The following is an 18,647-nucleotide window of genomic DNA, read 5'->3' on the forward strand; positions in this document are numbered from 1 at the left end:
ATTTTTTTTCGTTAAATTCAATAATTTAGTCATTTAGCGCTTGAATCTTCTCTTTAAGGCAGTAGTCTGCTTTAGAAGCCGAAAAAAAGCGTTTTTTTAGCAATTTTTTTTGAAAGGGAAGGAAATGATTGCAGTAAACGGAATTTTAAGACGATAGTGTACTATATTTAAGGCTTAAAAAACAATATTTATTATTAAAAAATATTGAAATTTTTTCAAAGTTGTAAGTATTTTTCTGGAGCGCCTGGAGTCTGCACTTGTAAATCGGTGCCGGTGATGTAGGTCGTGCGATGCATCTGAAAGAGTCGTACCAAATTTTTTTTTAATTTTTATAAGTTCCTTTTCTTTATGAACTAAAAAAATACCGAAGAAGTTATAAAATTCCAAATTTTTTCGAAGTTTGAAAAAAAAAAATCACTTTTTTAAGAAAAAAAAATAGAAAAATAGAAAATAATTTAATACTGAAGCTAGAGCACTTTGGTTATTTTTTCGATCGGACATATATTCTTTTTGCTATCGCCGGCACCGTTTTCTAACACTTGTGAAAATGAAAACTCGAAAAAACGCGCTTTAAAGGTCTGCCTGAGCATTCGCACCTGCTCGACGCTCGGCCACTAAAACTGCTCTAGCTTCGAAAATATGTCGAATTGGCCTCTGGAATTTTGAAGACATATTCTTGGATAGTTTTGGAAGAGATTTAAAACAAAAATATCGATTTTTTGAAGCCTGTAAAGCAAACTACAGCCTTAAATAATAATTATATTTTTCCAAAGCGTTTTTACAGAAAATTAAATTTAATTTAAACATAATATTTCAAATCTGTCAGCACTGAGTCTCTTGGTTTGTTTCTGATAGTAAAATCAATAAAATTTCTGATTCGAACATCAAACCTATAAAATCAGAATTCATGACATCAACCCGAATTGTTTGTCGGTTTGAATTCTGATTCCGCCATCTATCAAATTCAACAACAACTCTGCTTATTGCGTCGATTTGTTTTATTAGCCTGCCGTTACTTCCTCGTTGTTGGTGAATCCTTTCCTTTTCCAGTCTCGTATCACAGAACTTTAGGCATTATCATTGTCTTGAATACAGTTTATATTATTATTTTATGTTTATTGGTTCTCGAACTATAGGTCATTATCATCATTCATTCATCATTATAATCCATGATTATGTTGCTATTTACGATTTAGAGAAAGACAAGCAAGAATTGTTAATCAGCTCAAAAATAAAAAGTGACCACATCACTTGCTTTGCTTTCCTCACCTCAGAAGGGTGATATAAAGAAGATTACTTAATGAACGAGGTCCACTTATTCAGTCGCTAAAACAAATTGAACAACTGACGTTAACATTTTACCAAAATCCATCATGAATAAAATATACAAAAACGTTTAGCATTTCTTCTTTTAGCATTTATCTATTTATTTTTGATTTGTTTTCAAATTTCATACTTAATTTGGCTAAAGGAGTTATGCATGAACAGATAAAAATTAACAGGCACCTACTTCTATCCATCTATATATATATATATGTATATATGTATATGATTCATAAAAATCAACAAAATATGCATTGTGCATTTCGTATATAATATTTTTATATAAGTTTGTATGTATGTATAAAGTATATTGTATTAACATATCACATATGTATCGCCGAAAATAACTTACATTCCTAACAAACTACAACCACATTTACAATTAATATTATAAATAATTGATTGGTTACAAATCAGACATTATTTGAATTAAATTTTCAGTTAAGATTTTGTTGAGCAATATCACATATTACAGACGGTAATTACGTGTGTGTGTGTGTTTATGTGTGCTCCCTGCGTAGTATTTCTGTAAATCTGCTTACATCTAACGTAAAAAAGCATACGTTTTTTCCTGGAAGCTTGTATGCAATTTCTTATTTTTGTTATATTCATATTATAATAATTAAATTTATAGTATTGAACTTAAACGCTTGCTAATTTGGCGTGAATTTTCAATTATTACCAATGCAGGTTTTTTGTATATATCAAGTGGTTATCTATGTGATATAACGCATACATTATATTGGTTAATTATCCATTTTCGAGAAGAGTTTCTTTCGGCACTCTTGAAGACTCGATTTATCCAACGAGACGAAAGCTTGTGAGTTCTGTTCCAAATCCTCTAAATTTAGGAAACTATTTGGTCGGCTTATTGCGGTTGGTGAAGATTGGATATCATTAAAATTTTCTATACCACAGTCGTTCTCCACCGCTCTGTAAAGTAAAGAAAAAGTCACAACATAATTTGAATATTTTCAATTCAATTCAATTACGCATAAATAGATATTTACTTAAAACTTGTCTTGGTTAAGTCCTTGCGTGAGCGGAAACTGTGATTGTTGTGATTTACAGGAGTTGAGTTCACAATTTTATTATGCGTCGCAAAGGTTATAGGTGTACTTTGCTGAGATAAATTCAGGCAATTCTCGCCTGGTAAAAATTCGATGGGAGTATTTCGCACATTTCCTGCGGTGGGTGTTGATGCGTGTAAACGCATGGAGATCATAGGTGGTCGCTTATCTCTAAGATGCTGTTGGAGTGGAGAACCATTAGGTTTGTGTTCATTACTGATTGTATCGCGGTGCATGTAAGCAGTAAGAACCGATGCGACGAAATTAAAAATTATTTGCTTCAAATTGCATAATTTTGACCACGCCACTCTACGCGAACGCCGTATCGTTTGTTTCTTTAAGATATTAATATTATATGATTTTAATTAACATACAAATCACAATTAAACTCAAGGTAAGTACAATTTGTGAAATTTGTTCAAGAATTGGATATTTACCATTTTTATTATTAGTTTCCATCGATTTCTGCACTCCATTAAGGAAACTAACTTTTTATGACTTAAAAGTTGATCCACTGTGGGTCGGGAATCAGGATCCGGCGACATCATTTGTCTAATTAGTCCTTCTAGTTCCGGTGATATGTCTATTTAAAATGTATTGTTATTTATTACTAATTATTTATCTTAGCATCATAGCTTAAAATACATACTTTTCATAAAATCTTGCGGCAGAACTCCACTACGTAATTGTTGCCATAATGGCCCATTGTGAGGCAAATCCAAATAACAAGATAATTCAAGCATTGCAACTCCCAAGCTGAAAATATCAGCGGCTTTTGAGAACTTTCCTTGTAGTATTTCAGGCGCCATATAACGGGAGTCTCCTTCTGTTGCTTGATGACGGTTTGCCTGCGTTAAAATAATATTTTTCAATAAAAATTTATAAAAATATCTTCATTTTATACTTACTCGATCTACATCAATGACCAAACCAAAATCAGCCAATTTGCAACTGTCGTCATCGCCTATTAGAACATTGTCTAACTTGATATCCAAATGAATAAGATTTCGATCATGAAGATTCTTCAATGCCAGCAACAAATCTAGCAATATATTCCAAATTGTATCTTCGGGTATATGTTGACGACGAACTAAATATCTGTCTAGACTTTCACGACATAACTCCATTTGCATGTATAAGCGATCATTTTGCTCCCAGGCGCGGTAGAATTGCACAAAATTTGCATGACCAGAAAATTGCTCATAACGTCGCACCTCCTCCAGTCGCTCTTGGCGATAATTCTCACTTCGATATAACTCTTTTGACATTTTTATAGCATACATCCGTCCATCTTCGTTAGAACGAACTTTGAAAACTTCACCAAATGATCCTTCTCCAATTTTCGCAAGGCGCGTAAAACATTGTTCGAAATAAGTTTCATTCATTGAACGATCATATGAACCGCTCAGCGCATTGGGATCTAATTCAGGTAATGCATTGCTGTTGCCATCTGATTCACCACGGAATGATATTGCATGCGCTGTTGTGGACATACAAGCCGACAAATGGCTACGGTTCGCCAACCTTAGCTTCGGTGGGCGAAGTCGATATTCTTGTAACCTTTGGTTTTGTTTCTGAGAGTGTTGGAACGCTACTTCGGCACGAATATCCGGTACGGGTAGACGAGGTAGCGGAAGCGCAGATTCGGTAGTCATATTTTCTAATTTACTGCAACATAAATGCCAAACAATTATTAAATAATGAATGTATGTATATAAAAAAGGTATATGTATGTATATGCAAAAATGCTACTTTATTCTCCTTTATATGAAAATCTGTTTTACTTTTTTTCTATGTTTACGATCACGATTAATCACACATTTATCTCAATTATTCTTAAAATGTACTTTTTCAGTAGTTAAAACTCGAGAAATATTAAAGAAAAATAGATTTTTCACATCAAGAAAGAACCGCAACAACAAAACCAAAAACGCCGTTTTCAAAATTGAAAGACAGAGCCGCCGCGCTTTCAAAATGTTTTACATAGTTCAGCTTTATGTAGTAATTCCATATGGGTAAAAAAATTTAGAAAATTTGCTTAAATGTACAAGTTTTTTGCGATAGAAAAATAAGTGTTTTAGGTTTTCATTAGAACTAGTATAATAAATGTTTGGTAAATTTGATTAAGATAAATTTTCCTATAAATATTTTTAATCAATTGCATGAATATATGGTTTATACAAAAAAGTAACGCTGTGTAAGAGGGAACTTTTACTAGTATGTAAACGAACAACACTGGTCGTAAGTACACGTATCCGTTGACCAAAATTGATTTAATAGAAGGCAATTAAAAACATATTGCATTATTATCGCGGCGCTTGTTGATTCTAAAAGTTTTCTTCGCGGAGAAACTTCTTATTTAAAATTTAGTAAAAATAGAATTTTTCTGATAAGACAACCTAAAGAATATTTGTATTGGTATAAGGATGCTGCTGCTTCGTTTATCACTTGCTCTTTTACTACTTTTGAATGTAGTTTTCTTGGCGTATGCTATTCCTAAACCTGACGATGAGGAAATTATTGCTGGTGACACACTACACACTCCATTAGATCATGATTCAGATGGTGAGAAACATTTCGAAGGAGGTCATCACAACAAACAATATGATCACGAAGCATTCTTGGGTGAAGATGAAGCAAAAACATTTGATCAACTATCGCCGGAAGAGAGTAAACGTCGTTTGGGACTTATCGTTGATCGCATTGATGATGATAAAGATGGATTTGTTACACTTTCCGAGCTGAAACGATGGATTGAATACACCCAACGTCGTTACATCGACGAAGATGTTAACCGAACATGGAGAATGCACAATCCAGATAATAATGATACAATCAGTTGGGAAGTATACCGAGATAATGTGTATGGCTTTTTGGATACCATGGATCAAGAAGAAATTGAAAACGATGAGCATAGCTTGTCTTTTAAACGCTTACTAAAGCGCGATCGGCGTCGATGGGGTGTTGCTGATAAAGACTTAGATGATAAACTAACACGTGAAGAATTCACAGCATTTTTACATCCAGAAGATCATCCTACAATGAAAGATATAGTACTAACTGAAACAATTGAGGACATTGATAGCAACGGAGATGGTAAAGTTAGCGTAGATGAATACATTGCAGACATGTACCGCAATTCGGAACCCAACGACGAAGAACCTGAATGGGTTAAAAGTGAAAGGGAAGGATTTTCTAAATTCCGTGATATAAATGGTGACGGATTTTTAGATCGTGAGGAGGTACGCGCTTGGATCGTACCGAAAGATTTTGATCACGCAGAGAGTGAAGCAAAGCATCTAGTGTTTGAAGCCGATAATGATGACGATGAAAAACTAACAAAAGAAGAAATTATAGAAAAATATGACGTGTTCGTTGGTTCCCAGGCGACCGATTTTGGGGAGGCGTTGGCGCGTCATGATGAATTCTAGATTAAATATATCAACAGATTTGAAAGCCACAAAGAACAAATCCACAGTCTCGAATTGAAAGAATCAATGTTTTAAAATCTAATTGTAGTACTATATTAGTATAAAAGTTCTCTTGTGTTAACACTTGCCTTTTGTAACTCTTAATAATCTTAAAAATTTATATACATAATTAAGTTTAACCGGCATAAAAAGCTGTCAAAAGCGTGTGTTTAAGTCAGCTTGGCCACAAATACCTTATGTTACTTACCTGTGCCAAAAATGTTCATTAGATGTACTATAATTCCTACTAATATTTACATATTCGTTGATAACGAAATCGAAATTGTACATTTACATAAATACATCTATATACATATGGCCACACAAGTGAAATCTACAAAGTTCTCCAATTTTATTTGAGATGGACTGCACTTGTAATAAAAGCCAAATACAACCATGAAAAGTTTGTTTTTTAATTATACCTTCTGTTTTTTTACGGAGAGAAGTGAAGCATGTAAATGCGTTCTACTGCAAAGGTCAGCAATATTTTATATGCCGGCCACTATGTACTTACGAAATTTTGAAATCCTACAAACAAAAATTACTGAATAAAGTCACACAAAAAGTTCCAGAATAGTCAAATAATTGTCGCGATGGTTTAATGGGGTTGAGATAAGCAAATGTGTCTATTATTTAACTTCCTCTATGTATGTATTGTATATAACACCATATTTATATCAATTGTGTGCTTATGAACTGTTTATATGATTTAAAAAACATGTATGTACAAATATGTAAGTAATCATATGTTATACAGTGTATGTATGTATGTATAAAAAAATAAAGATTAAAATACAAAATAGAGGCGTCAGTTATATAGACATATGTACCCATGTATGTATATATTTTTGTATCCGCCTGGAAATGCAAGCATAAAAAGAGTGTATGTATACAAATGCACATATGTTTATAAGCGTAAAATTATTTTTTCTTCTTATTAGTGACTACGTAAACTTTATTTTTAGATTTTTTTGTTTAGATATAGTTTGCTGAATGAATACATACTGACACAAGGCATTAAATACAGTTGGTATTATCACACATATATAAAAGTAAAAGCATATGTAGAACATGTATACTGTGGTGGTCAACCAGTGTGCATGCATGATGACTGATGCTGCATACATAACAATTGTTACTGGAAGTAATACATATGTAGAACTTCCGCACAAGCACCGGCATAGCATTATCGATAGAGCAAAAAAACTGTATTGGACTGCAAGAGGTTCCATTTGATTTATAAACCAGAGTTATTTGTATAATTTTCCACTAAGTCACCACATAGTATATACTAACATGTATTAATTTTTTTACCAAAAACATTGCTCGTTCTCCCAATATATGTATACCGTTTCTCCTTATAGCATTGTTAATAAAAATACTGTTAAAATATTTTATGAATTTTTAATTAATTTATTCTTTATCAGAGACACACATTCAATTAGTATTATTAATTCCATCAATATGTAATGAAACTAACTTCAATTATTTCTGTTGTAGTAATCATAAGATTTACTTGTCTGCATGTATTTTTATTTTTGAATATGTATCGATGATTCGTACTTAAATTTACGCATAGAAATACATAATTATTTAAACGCATTACAAATTGTACACAAGCAGGGAAATGCAACCACTTGTGAATTTCTGGTTCCATATGAGCATCTGCATATATTTTTGGTATTAAATACAACTACAATAGATTATACATACAATTTGCAAACATCTTATTAGTTTTGTATATCCGTATGTGAGTTCTATAAACTTTTATCGTTTTAAATCGTAGTTAATTTTTGGTTTGATGGCTAACATTTGGTTTACGGCAACTATTAGTAGTTAAACATTAATGCCTATTTTACTCTATGAACTGTTCTAAACCATTTTCAATTCAATTACACACATATGTTTTTAGTTATTCAATTTATGATTCATTTTCCGTTTTTGTTTTTATTTTCTTCCTAACTTCGTTCAATCCAATATTTTTTTGATTTACACACTTTACTTTATATGATTTTAATAAAAAAGCACTTTTATATTATAAAAGTTTAATCATTTTCATCGTTTATAACCGATATCTATTCTATGTATTCCAGTGTGATTGGTTCATATCCTTTGCATTTTTATTTTTAAATAGACATCAACACTTTCAAATGAATGCGCATGAAAACAGAATTTAAATTTTCAATAAAGCAACAAAAAGTGCACATAATACTAAATAAGCACAAAAAATTTTGAGATATATAGTTTTCACAAATATTCCAGAACAATTGGTAATTTAAACTAGGTATCCTCTTTCAATCTTAATATACTGTAACTGCTATTTAACTATTTATAAGAGGATAGTCACTATCGCAATTGGTTATTTAGCTCGCGAAATTATAGTCCAAATAAAAAAATAATGCAATTAGTCATTCGCTCTGATTGTGCATCGATGCCAAGAAAGATATATGGCATAAGGTGGAAACAAATGTATGTTCGATCTGTCATTTGAACAAGCACAAGCAGTAGTTATTCCTATTTAAGTTTAGTAAAGAAATTTTATAGACGATAATGACAACATTTAACATCAAACACTTGACTGTCTGTAGTATTTTGTTGGAGAAGTAGCATACTATAGATGATGTCGGATCACCCATTCATCACAACACTTCCGAAGCGGTGTTTACATCGTTCTCTCCAAATGTTTTAAATTTATTATATTTTTTTTTTTTTTTGGTTATTTTGATTTTTCTCTTTGTTTTCGATTAATTTGTTTACATGCGATGGGCGTATTCCCTTTTTACTTCAATAATTTTGGCTGTCGCTGGGATTCCGACGTCTAGTATGCGACGCACGGCTTGATGTAGCGGCAAATTAGAGTAACGTACATTTACGTTTAGATTTGGGCTGCAGCACTGGACAAAGGACGGAGCGAATGGCTTCATCAAATACTGTTTTTAAACCTTTTTGCGTGAGTGCTGAACATTCCAAATATTTGACAGCACCAATTTCTTTGGCCATAGATAATCCTTGAGGATAAGTTATAGGTGCTAATTTTTTGTCACGCAGTTTTTCAATAGTGTTTTTATCGTCGCGCAAGTCCAATTTTGTACCCACTAATATAATGGGCGTGTTGGGGCAATGATGACGCACTTCCGGATACCACTTAGCGCGTACGTTCTCAAATGACGCTGGATTTACCAAAGAAAAGCAGATAAGAAAAACATCAGTTTGTGGATACGACAACGGACGTAGACGATCATAATCTTCCTGTCCAGCAGTATCCCAAAGTCCAAGGTTGATGGGTTTCGCATCAACCATTACATTTGCTGAGTAATTGTCGAACACAGTGGGGATGTATTCACCAGGAAAGGCATTCGTTGTGTAGCTGATAAGTAAGCAAGTCTTACCGACCGCACCATCGCCTACCACGACGCACTTAATTGCTTGCATGTTTCTACTGGCGGGGAACTGAGATTATCCCACACGAAATAGATATACGAGACGGAAAAGTAACAATTAATTAACTAAATGCTTTTTTCTGTGCGGATTGGTTATAGTTTTTTATCAAAAACTAATTGGAATCTACAATTTTCTTCTTTGTTGTGTGATTGTGCGTTTAGTTCACTTTTCCGCAAATTTTCTTCCAATTATGATTTTTATGTAGTGAAGTGAATACGCGTTCAGCAATGCAATCTGTGGCGAGGTATGTTCAGTCTGACAACTTCAGAGAATTGCTCGTTTTTAAGAAATCCATCATTTGCCACCGTCATAAAGATAGATAAAAAACTAATGTTAGCAAATAAATTTTTCAAAGTTTTTATTTAAAGTGATAAAGCTTAATTAGTAACAGTTAATTATTTTGCACTACAATGTGTACAATTCAAATATTTTTATAATTTCACAAATCCATTATAAAAAAATGGACAACTCTGTCGAAAGCAATTGTCAATTGAGTGCATTGGCTAAATGACGTTTCAGTTTTCTATCAATTGTAATTGTTTATACGTGTTTTTATGTAAAATATTTTCATATTATGGCTACTAAACTAAATGTTAATATTAGAACGCTTCTGTCCAACTGCGAGGAGCTATCAAAGGACGAAGCAAATTATTGGCGTCTCAAAAAGTTTATAAAATCTTTGGACACTATGATAGAGGAACTCAAAGAGTTTGACGAGTTAGTACAACAACTATTAACTGAACATTATGATAATTATCGTTTACTTTCAGTATAAGTAGTAATATGAAAATTGCAGATTATACAAAACGACTGCAGGCTCTCAAGATTCTTACGAATTATATAGATAGTCCACCACCTGTAAAGAGTCTGCGATCTAAATTGCGTCCTGCATATGAAGCAGGTGAGGATGCACTTAAGGAAATGCAACAACTTCAAAGTTCCAAACGCTATGCAGATATACGAAAGGAGTTATTAAACGGTAAGTTAAAAATACACCATTGAAAGTTAACGAATCTATTGTTTCTGTATTCTCTGCAGAGGATACACTTCGCAGACGAAAGCCAGATGATAGCGCACCTAATGCCGAAAACATGAACGAAGCAGTTAAATATTACAATGAGGCTCAAGAAAAAATTACGGAGCATATGCTGTCGTTAACGCGAAATCTGAAAGAGCAGACAGAAACCGCCAATAGAATAATTAAGAAGGATACTGAAATAGCATCAAGATCAACAAATATGGCTGATCGTAATATTAACTCATTGAATAAAGAAACGGAAAAATTAGCTGAACACTCACGCAATGCATGGAAATGTTGGATGTGGCTTATGTTTGCATTCGTTATAACAGTATTTATTGGTATGTGAAATGAAATGGACCTTAGTGCTGTATTTATTCTCATTTTTTCTAATTGTAGGTATGGTGTTGTTCATGAAAATAATGAAAAAGAGGAAAGCTTAGACCATTCACAGTGATACCATAAATATTTTAATTTTACACATTTAGTTAAGGAAAAATATAACGAAACTAAATAAAGATAAGTACAAATACCACTCACACAAAGCAATGCTCCAGCCAAGGAAACAACAACACTAATGAGCTAATAAATCGCCCTTCAACATCAAATAAACAGTACGAGTCTTCACAACTGACAGAAACGAAAATCAAAATATTCCCTAAATCAACCTCAAACCGTACTATCAAGCAACTAAAAGCTAAAGCTAAAGAACAAATAGGCAAAAACAAACTAAAAATGATCAATCATAAACAAGATACAAACAACTCTAACTCAGATGATAGTGATGACTTTGACAGTCTCACTATGGAAGAGTAAATGTTCTTACAACATTTCCCTCATTTTTTCCTTTTCTTTATATTATCATATATCTGCTCATTATATTACTATTATATTTACTTAGTATTTAATATAATCTACTAACATGCCACTTACCATACTCCAATGGAATATAAAAGGTTACACAAACAACTACATCGACTTACAACTACTGTTAAAATCACACACTCCGAAAATAGTTTCTCTCCAAGAAACACACATACAAAACGAACAAAATATACCGATACCTATCAACTACAGTTTATATACATCTGGACCCACACGAAACGCGTTCGGTGGCTCCGCTCTTCTTATTCACAACTCTCTGCAACATAAACATATCAACTCTACAATTAACAACTTTGATGTTACGAACGTTATCATTCAATCTAAGATGAAATTCTTAATCAACTCCACGTACATTCCACCCAAAACACCATTTACTTACAATAGCCTTGAAAACTTAATTCCACAATCTAGATTACCTGTACTAATTACGGGTGACGTTAATGCACATCACACTAGTTGGGGCGCCAAAAACAATAATAAAAAGGGGAAAATGATATCTAAATTCATAACACAATCGTTACTAACACTCCTAAACGACGGTTCGCCAACTCACTTCACCACCCACCACACATTCACACATATCGACCTATCAATCGCATCTCCAATCATCGCCATTCAAAGCCATTGGAAAACAGAGTCGCAGCTCTTTGGGAGTGACCATTTCCCTATAATAATATCTCTCTTCTCCGACAGTAACACTGAAATAGCCCCTAACCGCCCAAATTTCAATATAAATAAAGCAAACTGGACGCAGTTTCAGCTCCTAGCAAGCCATTTCAGCAACAACAGACCGGTTAGCTCAAATATCAACAAAGAAACTGCAAACATACACAGGATTTTACTTCAATCTGCCAACGAATCCATACCCCAAACATCAATAAAAAGAAAATACACAGTCCCGTGGTGGAATAATACACTACAAGAATTAAAAATATTGAAAAATCACCATTGGAATAAACTAAAAAGAAACATCACGAACGACAATATAATACAATATAAAAAGGCTCAAGCAAAATTTAGGCGAAACCTAAAACTAGCAAAAACTGAGTCTATTAGTCAATTCACCTCAACTATTAACCCTCTCACACAACCAGGAAAAGTATGGGCAACCATTCGCTCCTTCTGCGGATTAAAACCCAGATCGTCAATTCATTGTATCGATACGCATCTCTTAAACGGAAATACAACCACAGATAAAACGGAAATTGCGAATATGTTTGGACTATCTTGGTCGAAAGACGCTCAAAACAGTAACTTTTCCTCAACATTTCAGCAATGTAAACAAGTCACCCTCAAAGAGACCTTCACCCTAATACCAAGCAAATCTGCTTCCTTCATCGAAGAAAAAATCAGCTCTTTGGAGTTAGACATTGCACTAAATAGACTAAAAGGCAAAACACCCGGTCATGACCGCATATCCTACCAAATGTTACAACACTTACCAAAAACCGTAAAACACCGACTCCTTACTCTTTTCAACAATATATTCAACCAATACTTACCTCAGATATATAAAAATAGTATGGTAATCCCCTTACTAAAACCAGAACTTGATAAAACTCTAATTAAATCGTACCGACCTATTTCTCTTAACCCATGCTGCTCAAAAGTACTAGATAAGATCATCGCCAATAGATTATGGTGGTTTGTCACCACAGACAAACTCATACATAGTCACCAGATGGGATTCAGGAAGGGAAAATCAGTGTCTGATTCTCTAGTATATCTAGACTATCAGATCACTCAATCTCTCTCAGCCAAAAAACACATATCAATCGTCTCTCTAGATTTCTCCAAAGCTTTTGACAAAGTGGGATTACACTCCATTTTGGATCAACTTAGACTCTGGAATATCGGTCCAAAAATTTTCCGATACATAAAGAACTTTATGACCAATAGAACCATCAAAATAAAAATAAATTCCCACTACTCTCAACAATATCCCCTACAGAATGGTATCCCTCAGGGATCACCATTATCCGTTATACTCTTCCTCATTGCGTACAATAAGCTTAGTAACATCATTTCTCTTCACAAGGATATAAACTTTCTTGCATACGCCGACGACTTCATTATTATAAAAAAAATGAATAGATCAAAAAACACCCCGCTAGATCTCAGCAACCTACATAACGACATTAGCAACTGGTCCCAATATTCAGGAGCCCAATTATCACTACCAAAATGCAAACATATCCACATATGTAAAAAACATAACTGCCAGGTTAACACCCTCTGCAACAACATCAACATAAGTTCTGTTGACAACCTAAAAATACTCGGACTTATATTTAATAAAAGATATAAATGGAATAGTCACATCGACTACCTAGTTTCCGCGCTTAAAAAACGACTCGACATCATTAAATGCCTCGCAAGCACCAAATACAATTGCAACACAGTGTCATTACTATTAGCAGTAAAAGCGTTGATTATATCAAAAATTAACTACGGCATATACCTGTACGCATACGCGCCAAAATCGACTATAAGAAAACTGAATTCAACCATCAACTCTAGTATACGCACTGCCCTTGGCGCTTTCAAAACAACTCCAATCATATCCCTATACTCCGAGGCCGATATCCTACCGTTGAACATCAATAGAGATTTTATAACATCGAAACTTATAAAATCAGTCATAATCAACGACCAATCCCCCCTTCCCGCGCTCCTATCCAAAATCCCCCCAAAAAAAATCAACAAAACACCATCCTGCCTAAATAGGATAACAAATTTGGCTAAACAATTCGATATCCCATTAAACTTTAAACCTTCTATAAACTCTAAAGTTCCGCACTGGAAACTGGATTACTCAACAATAGACACAAATCTAGCTCATTTAAAAAAAAACGATACCCCTCCACTAGTATATAGAAAGCAATTTTACGCAATTATAGAAAAACTCCCAAATTTCAAATTCATATACACGGACGGCTCAAAAATCAACGTCAAAGTCAGTTACAGCATAATCGTAAACAAACGAAAAATTATAAGAATCTCACACCTACCCATTTACAGCTCAAATTTCTCTGCCGAACTAATAGCCATTCACGAAGCTATCAAATACGCCACAAAACTACCAGGAAAATTCGCAATCTGCACCGATTCCCTCTCTTCTATTGACTCGATAAAAAATGTTAACAACCAAAACTTTTACTCCAACTCAATTCGTAGATATCTACTAGAGAAACCAAATAAGTTAAAATTAATTTGGATCCCAGGTCACGTACAGATAACCGGCAACGAATGTGCTGACATGGCAGCTAAAAATGCCCTAAACGCACCACTCACTATTACACCCAACCTACTCTTCTCAGACATAAAATGTTTCTTAAAATCTCACTTCCTCCAAAAAGACCAAAACTATAACAACAATACTTCACAATGGTACTCAAATATATCACAAAACTCCAAGACAGTCAACGACTACTTAAAAATTAATACAACCTCTCTGACTAGAAAAGACCAAACAAAAATTATAAGACTAAGACTAGGACACAATAATCTCACACATAAACACTTAATTGACAAAAACCTGTCCAACATATGTAACTTTTGCAATAGTCAGACAATTAGTACCCAACACATCCTTGATTCATGCACATTCTTCGATATCTACCGACTGTCACTCCCAGATCCAACACCCTCAAACCTACTCAAAAACCCTTCAACTAAAAACTTAATAACACTAATAAATTATTTAAAGTTTTGTAACCTATACAATAAATTATGAACTTACTATTCCTTCACATCTTTCACTCACGCTAACATGTTCCATCCCACCTAAATTAACTGCACTACTATATATCCTCACATACATATTAGCTTAAGGCCCCAGATGCCATAGCTTTAACTTAATATATTGTTCTATAATTTAGTTATAGCTTCAATATTCTTGTAAATAAATAAATAAATAAATAAATAAATAAAGAAAACAACAAATTAAATAATATTTAACAAAACTCCATTTCCATTCAATTTTATGGTTCAATAGGAAACGAAATAATATTTGCAGGGTTGCAAGCGAGCAATGTAAGACAATTTTAATTCTTTAGTGTTCACTAAACACAGCCAATGGAAGTGTCAAATTGACAGCTGTCAAAAATAAGCCAGTATTACCAATCACACGTATCGTTTCTTCTTGTCTCTTTCTTTTTCCGGTCACCACAATGGTAAGACCTAAACTAAATTTTTCCAATAATTATTTATTTTCAAACATCGTTGTATATTCTTATTTTCTGCAATATACGATGTATTTGAAACTTGTGGAAATTAAAACAGTGCAATATGTAATGAAACTATTTTTTGTGCACCATTTCAGGGTATTGATATCAGCCACAAATACGATCGCAAAGTTCGCAGAACTGAGCCCAAATCTCAGGATGTCTACTTGCGTCTTCTTGTTAAGGTAAGTACTTTTCCAATAAATTGATGGTGTAATTAGCTGGACGTACAAATTTGCAATGTATTATTTCACAAGACATATATTGTACGTTTCGTTAATTAAACTGTTTGCCTCTATGGTGTTGTAATTATACTACAATAATTCTTATGTTATTTCTTTACAGTTGTACCGCTTCCTGCAGCGTCGTACAAACAAGAAGTTCAATCGCATTGTGTTGAAGCGTCTGTTTATGAGCAGAATTAACCGCCCACCAATGTCGTTGCAGCGTGTCAGCCGTTTCTTCAAGAAAGCCGCTCAACCCGAAGCTACTATTGTTGTTGTTGGTAGCATTACCAATGACATCCGTCTTTTGAAAGTACCCAAAATGACAATTTGCGCTCTGCATGTCACACAAACAGCTCGCGAGCGTATCATTAAGGCTGGTGGTGAGGTATTGACTTTCGATCAGCTGGCACTTAAATCGCCAACTGGTAAGAATACATTGTTGCTGCAAGGAAAACGTACTGCTCGCGAAGCCTGCAAGCACTTCGGCAAGGCTCCTGGTGTGCCACACTCTCACACCCGGCCCTATGTCCGATCAAAGGGACGCAAATTCGAGCGTGCTCGTGGTCGTCGCTCCAGCTGCGGTTACAAGAAGTAAACAATCGGTTTTACACGTTTATACTTTAGTTATTAGATTGTGTACATCCGCTATATTCATATTTGTGACAAAGGTTATACCTTTAGAGTGCATGTCATCCTGCACTATATGAATAATACAAATAAAAGATTAATTACTTTTAATGTTTTCCAAAGTAAAATATGTGTTTTTAAGTGCTTAGTTAGTTAGATGAGGTTAATTCTGTGCTATGGAAATGTGCCGCAACGTAGATACAAGTGGGTTAACCTATATTTATGCTCTTTTTAGAAATACTACTAAAAGATTAAACCAAAATATATTCTGCAACTATGTGGACAAAACGCGATTTAACAAGGTGTAGCACTAGTGCTTTAAAATCATTGAATCTGTTTCGTATTTATTGAAATTACAACCAATGATTGATTACCTTTGAAGTTGAAAGTTTTATAATATGTACATCAAATTAAATTAATTTGAAATATATAGACATCCTCACTAGTATTGTTATTGTAGTGTTTACAATACACAGGTTTTTATTTGAGACATATTTATACATTTGATCCTATTGTAAATGCCCACTCCAGTAATTAATTAATGGCTGGTCCTGAGCTTGCACGCCTAAAACTTTTCTTAGCTTTGCTTGACCATTGGCAGACTTTGCGCGGTTTAGACATATGACTTTGCTGTTAGACACATAAACAAAAAAAAAACGTTAATTTTAAGTACAATTATTGAGGGCACATATCGAATATACGAACTTTTTCCACTCTTCGATTATCACTTTTGTTTGCTTATTTAACACCAGTGGTGTGAAACGTTTTTCGTCCACTGCCTTCATCAATTTAACCATCAAATCGGGCCCTGCAGAAAATATTTGCATTAAAATAACAGCGACATGTTCATATAAGATCTTATTTAACATACATTTTCTCGGCAATTCTCCTGGCCATTTTACACAAACCTTCTGACCATCAGCGGAATCATCTAAAAAGTCTACACGATACACAGAGCTGCAGGCCATCGGTACTGCTATTTCGTTCGATACAGATATTATTTTATAGTCCGAACTAATAGAGTGTTGATGTTGTGCATCAATACGCATGAGATTATGCATAGGTTCTGGAAGTAGTTTTTTCAAACACAACATAAAGTTTAACGTACGATCTGAGCTGCCGCGTACAATTATCTGTAAGTTATGAACAAAACTGAATCAATCGATTTTTTTTTTGTTATATTATTTCTACTTTTATTCCAGTTAGAGCACAGTAAACGACTGTGTCAAATTCTCGTCGTACGACTTCCTTCACATGTCTTAGCGAATAAAACTCCTCACGCTCCGGATCATTAATAGTTTCCTCATACTTTTGTATCATTGGTAATGTTATGTTATAAGTCAAACGCTGTTGCGGTGGCCTATCACTGCTTTGTGGCGGTAACCAAGGCAAATTGCCGAAAGTTACATGCTCTGTTAGAAATCGTGAGCCCGCTAACAGTATCCACGAAAAATGTGAATGTAAGTATGCAAAAATATTCTCTTCACCAGTTAATTCTACTAAAGAACGTGGTGTTTGTACCAAAACTTGAGCACTGGATAACCGTTGTTGACGGGGTAATTCCTTGGTCTCATCATTAATTTTTTTAGCAGATGCTTGTATGTCTGCGGATATTTTGCGTAGATGTTCTGCTAAAAATGGTTTTGTGTTTAGAAGAAAGTACTTATCCTTCATCAGAACAATTATTGAGAAGAGTTGGTAGAATCCGCGTGCCTAGCATAATGGAAATGTAATACTGATTAAGCATATATTTTAATAAAATTAACCGGTAAGTTACCTGCAAATCGTTCACTTGAAATGTATGACTTAACACATGTCCCCTTGAAGAGTCACCAAAGAATACAAAACCTCCATCTTTATTGGAGTTAATTTCGCAGCTGAGACTTCGCACAGCTGCCTGTTTAACTAGCAGTTGTACATCCGCCAATGCGGCTGTCTGTGTGCTTAAGAAAGTAGCTCCGCTTTCATTATCTTTACTGTACATGCCATTAGTTTGTCCAAGGGAATTGCACGCAGAACAAATTTTATTTTCTACATGTTGTTGATTCAACTGCAGTTCTTCAAGTTTTGTATCTCGTAATGTTTGCGTACAGAATATAGCATTAGGGCCATGCGCTTCACAGAAGTGACACAGGGCAATAACTGCGTTCATATTATCACTATTAAGATTATTTAATTTAATAGATAAAGAAACTCAATAAAACTCCGATATATATTTTCTATTGTTTTGTTTTCTTAAATCAATTTTTATCTTCCTTTCTTTTACATTCGCAAATGACATCCAGCTGATTGTGGCGTTGCCACTAAAGAAAAACAAATCTGATAATTCAAATCTTAAAGATTTATATATCTCAAAGTGT

At 34.0% G+C, this 18,647-nt stretch overlaps 6 protein-coding genes across 7 annotated transcripts; 3 read left to right on the forward strand and 3 right to left on the reverse strand.

The window, feature by feature from the left end:
* Positions 1–1,432: 1,432 nt before the first annotated feature.
* On the reverse strand, positions 1,433–4,376 carry Myt1_1 (membrane-associated tyrosine- and threonine-specific cdc2-inhibitory kinase). Of its 2 annotated transcripts, none has more exons than XM_011186075.3 (6): positions 4,241–4,376; positions 3,302–4,061; positions 3,043–3,241; positions 2,831–2,976; positions 2,334–2,728; positions 1,433–2,256 (listed from the first exon to the last, which is right to left on the reverse strand). In XM_011186075.3, the coding sequence occupies exons 2-6, from the start codon at positions 4,046–4,048 to the stop codon at positions 2,070–2,072; spliced, it is 1,674 nt and encodes a 557-aa protein (XP_011184377.1). In that variant the 5' UTR covers positions 4,049–4,061; positions 4,241–4,376; the 3' UTR covers positions 1,433–2,069. The 2 variants fall into 2 exon arrangements, with proteins under 2 accessions (XP_011184377.1, XP_011184370.1); XM_011186068.3 differs by having other exon boundaries at positions 1,435–2,256; positions 4,178–4,338.
* A 249-nt stretch (positions 4,377–4,625) lies between these two features.
* LOC105213322 (calumenin-B) lies at positions 4,626–6,633 on the forward strand. Its single transcript, XM_011186058.3, has one exon. The coding sequence runs from the start codon at positions 4,820–4,822 to the stop codon at positions 5,822–5,824; it is 1,005 nt and encodes a 334-aa protein (XP_011184360.1). The 5' UTR covers positions 4,626–4,819; the 3' UTR covers positions 5,825–6,633.
* Positions 6,634–7,253: 620 nt separating this feature from the next.
* Rac1_1 (ras-related protein Rac1) lies at positions 7,254–9,642 on the reverse strand. The gene has a single exon (XM_011186044.3). It carries the CDS (start codon positions 9,293–9,295, stop codon positions 8,717–8,719), a length of 579 nt encoding a protein of 192 aa, XP_011184346.1. The 5' UTR covers positions 9,296–9,642; the 3' UTR covers positions 7,254–8,716.
* A 145-nt stretch (positions 9,643–9,787) lies between these two features.
* LOC105213306 (vesicle transport protein USE1) lies at positions 9,788–10,867 on the forward strand. Its single transcript, XM_011186033.3, has 4 exons — positions 9,788–10,021; positions 10,075–10,283; positions 10,343–10,663; positions 10,722–10,867. The coding sequence occupies exons 1-4, from the start codon at positions 9,879–9,881 to the stop codon at positions 10,763–10,765; spliced, it is 717 nt and encodes a 238-aa protein (XP_011184335.1). The 5' UTR covers positions 9,788–9,878; the 3' UTR covers positions 10,766–10,867.
* Positions 10,868–15,276: 4,409 nt separating this feature from the next.
* LOC105213293 (60S ribosomal protein L18) lies at positions 15,277–16,415 on the forward strand. The gene is made up of 3 exons (XM_011186007.3): positions 15,277–15,382; positions 15,532–15,618; positions 15,779–16,415. The coding sequence occupies exons 1-3, from the start codon at positions 15,380–15,382 to the stop codon at positions 16,253–16,255; spliced, it is 567 nt and encodes a 188-aa protein (XP_011184309.1). The 5' UTR covers positions 15,277–15,379; the 3' UTR covers positions 16,256–16,415.
* LOC105213301 (folliculin) lies at positions 16,214–18,562 on the reverse strand. Its single transcript, XM_011186019.3, has 5 exons — positions 18,065–18,562; positions 17,479–18,000; positions 17,159–17,420; positions 16,993–17,095; positions 16,214–16,917 (listed from the first exon to the last, which is right to left on the reverse strand). Exons 1-5 carry the CDS (start codon positions 18,437–18,439, stop codon positions 16,797–16,799), a joined length of 1,383 nt encoding a protein of 460 aa, XP_011184321.1. The 5' UTR covers positions 18,440–18,562; the 3' UTR covers positions 16,214–16,796.
* Between the last annotated feature and the right edge of the window lie 85 nt (positions 18,563–18,647).

Source organism: Zeugodacus cucurbitae, chromosome 4 (genome assembly GCF_028554725.1).
Source record: "Zeugodacus cucurbitae isolate PBARC_wt_2022May chromosome 4, idZeuCucr1.2, whole genome shotgun sequence".
Lineage (NCBI taxonomy): Eukaryota > Metazoa > Arthropoda > Insecta > Diptera > Tephritidae > Zeugodacus > Zeugodacus cucurbitae.

Bases quoted from the DNA above. Each gene is read 5' to 3' on its own strand.
- Myt1_1 (XM_011186075.3), bottom strand. From the start codon at position 4,048: ATGACTACCGAATCTGCGCTTCCGCTACCTCGTCTACCCGTACCGGAT. The intron at 3,242-3,301 runs GTAAGTATAAAA...ATTTTAACGCAG, and splicing joins TGGTCATTGATGTAGATCGA to GCAAACCGTCATCAAGCAAC. The intron at 2,729-2,830 runs GTAAATATCCAA...AATATCTTAAAG, and splicing joins GGAAACTAATAATAAAAATG to AAACAAACGATACGGCGTTC.
- LOC105213322 (XM_011186058.3), top strand. From the start codon at position 4,820: ATGCTGCTGCTTCGTTTATCACTTGCTCTTTTACTACTTTTGAATGTA.
- Rac1_1 (XM_011186044.3), bottom strand. From the start codon at position 9,295: ATGCAAGCAATTAAGTGCGTCGTGGTAGGCGATGGTGCGGTCGGTAAG.
- LOC105213306 (XM_011186033.3), top strand. From the start codon at position 9,879: ATGGCTACTAAACTAAATGTTAATATTAGAACGCTTCTGTCCAACTGC. The intron at 10,022-10,074 runs GTTAGTACAACA...GTTTACTTTCAG, and splicing joins GAACTCAAAGAGTTTGACGA to TATAAGTAGTAATATGAAAA. The intron at 10,284-10,342 runs GTAAGTTAAAAA...TATTCTCTGCAG, and splicing joins ACGAAAGGAGTTATTAAACG to AGGATACACTTCGCAGACGA.
- LOC105213293 (XM_011186007.3), top strand. The intron at 15,619-15,778 runs GTAAGTACTTTT...ATTTCTTTACAG, and splicing joins ACTTGCGTCTTCTTGTTAAG to TTGTACCGCTTCCTGCAGCG.
- LOC105213301 (XM_011186019.3), bottom strand. From the start codon at position 18,439: ATGAACGCAGTTATTGCCCTGTGTCACTTCTGTGAAGCGCATGGCCCT. The intron at 17,096-17,158 runs GTATGTTAAATA...TATTTTCTGCAG, and splicing joins AGGAGAATTGCCGAGAAAAT to GGCCCGATTTGATGGTTAAA. The intron at 16,918-16,992 runs GTTCGTATATTC...TGTGTCTAACAG, and splicing joins ATAATCGAAGAGTGGAAAAA to CAAAGTCATATGTCTAAACC.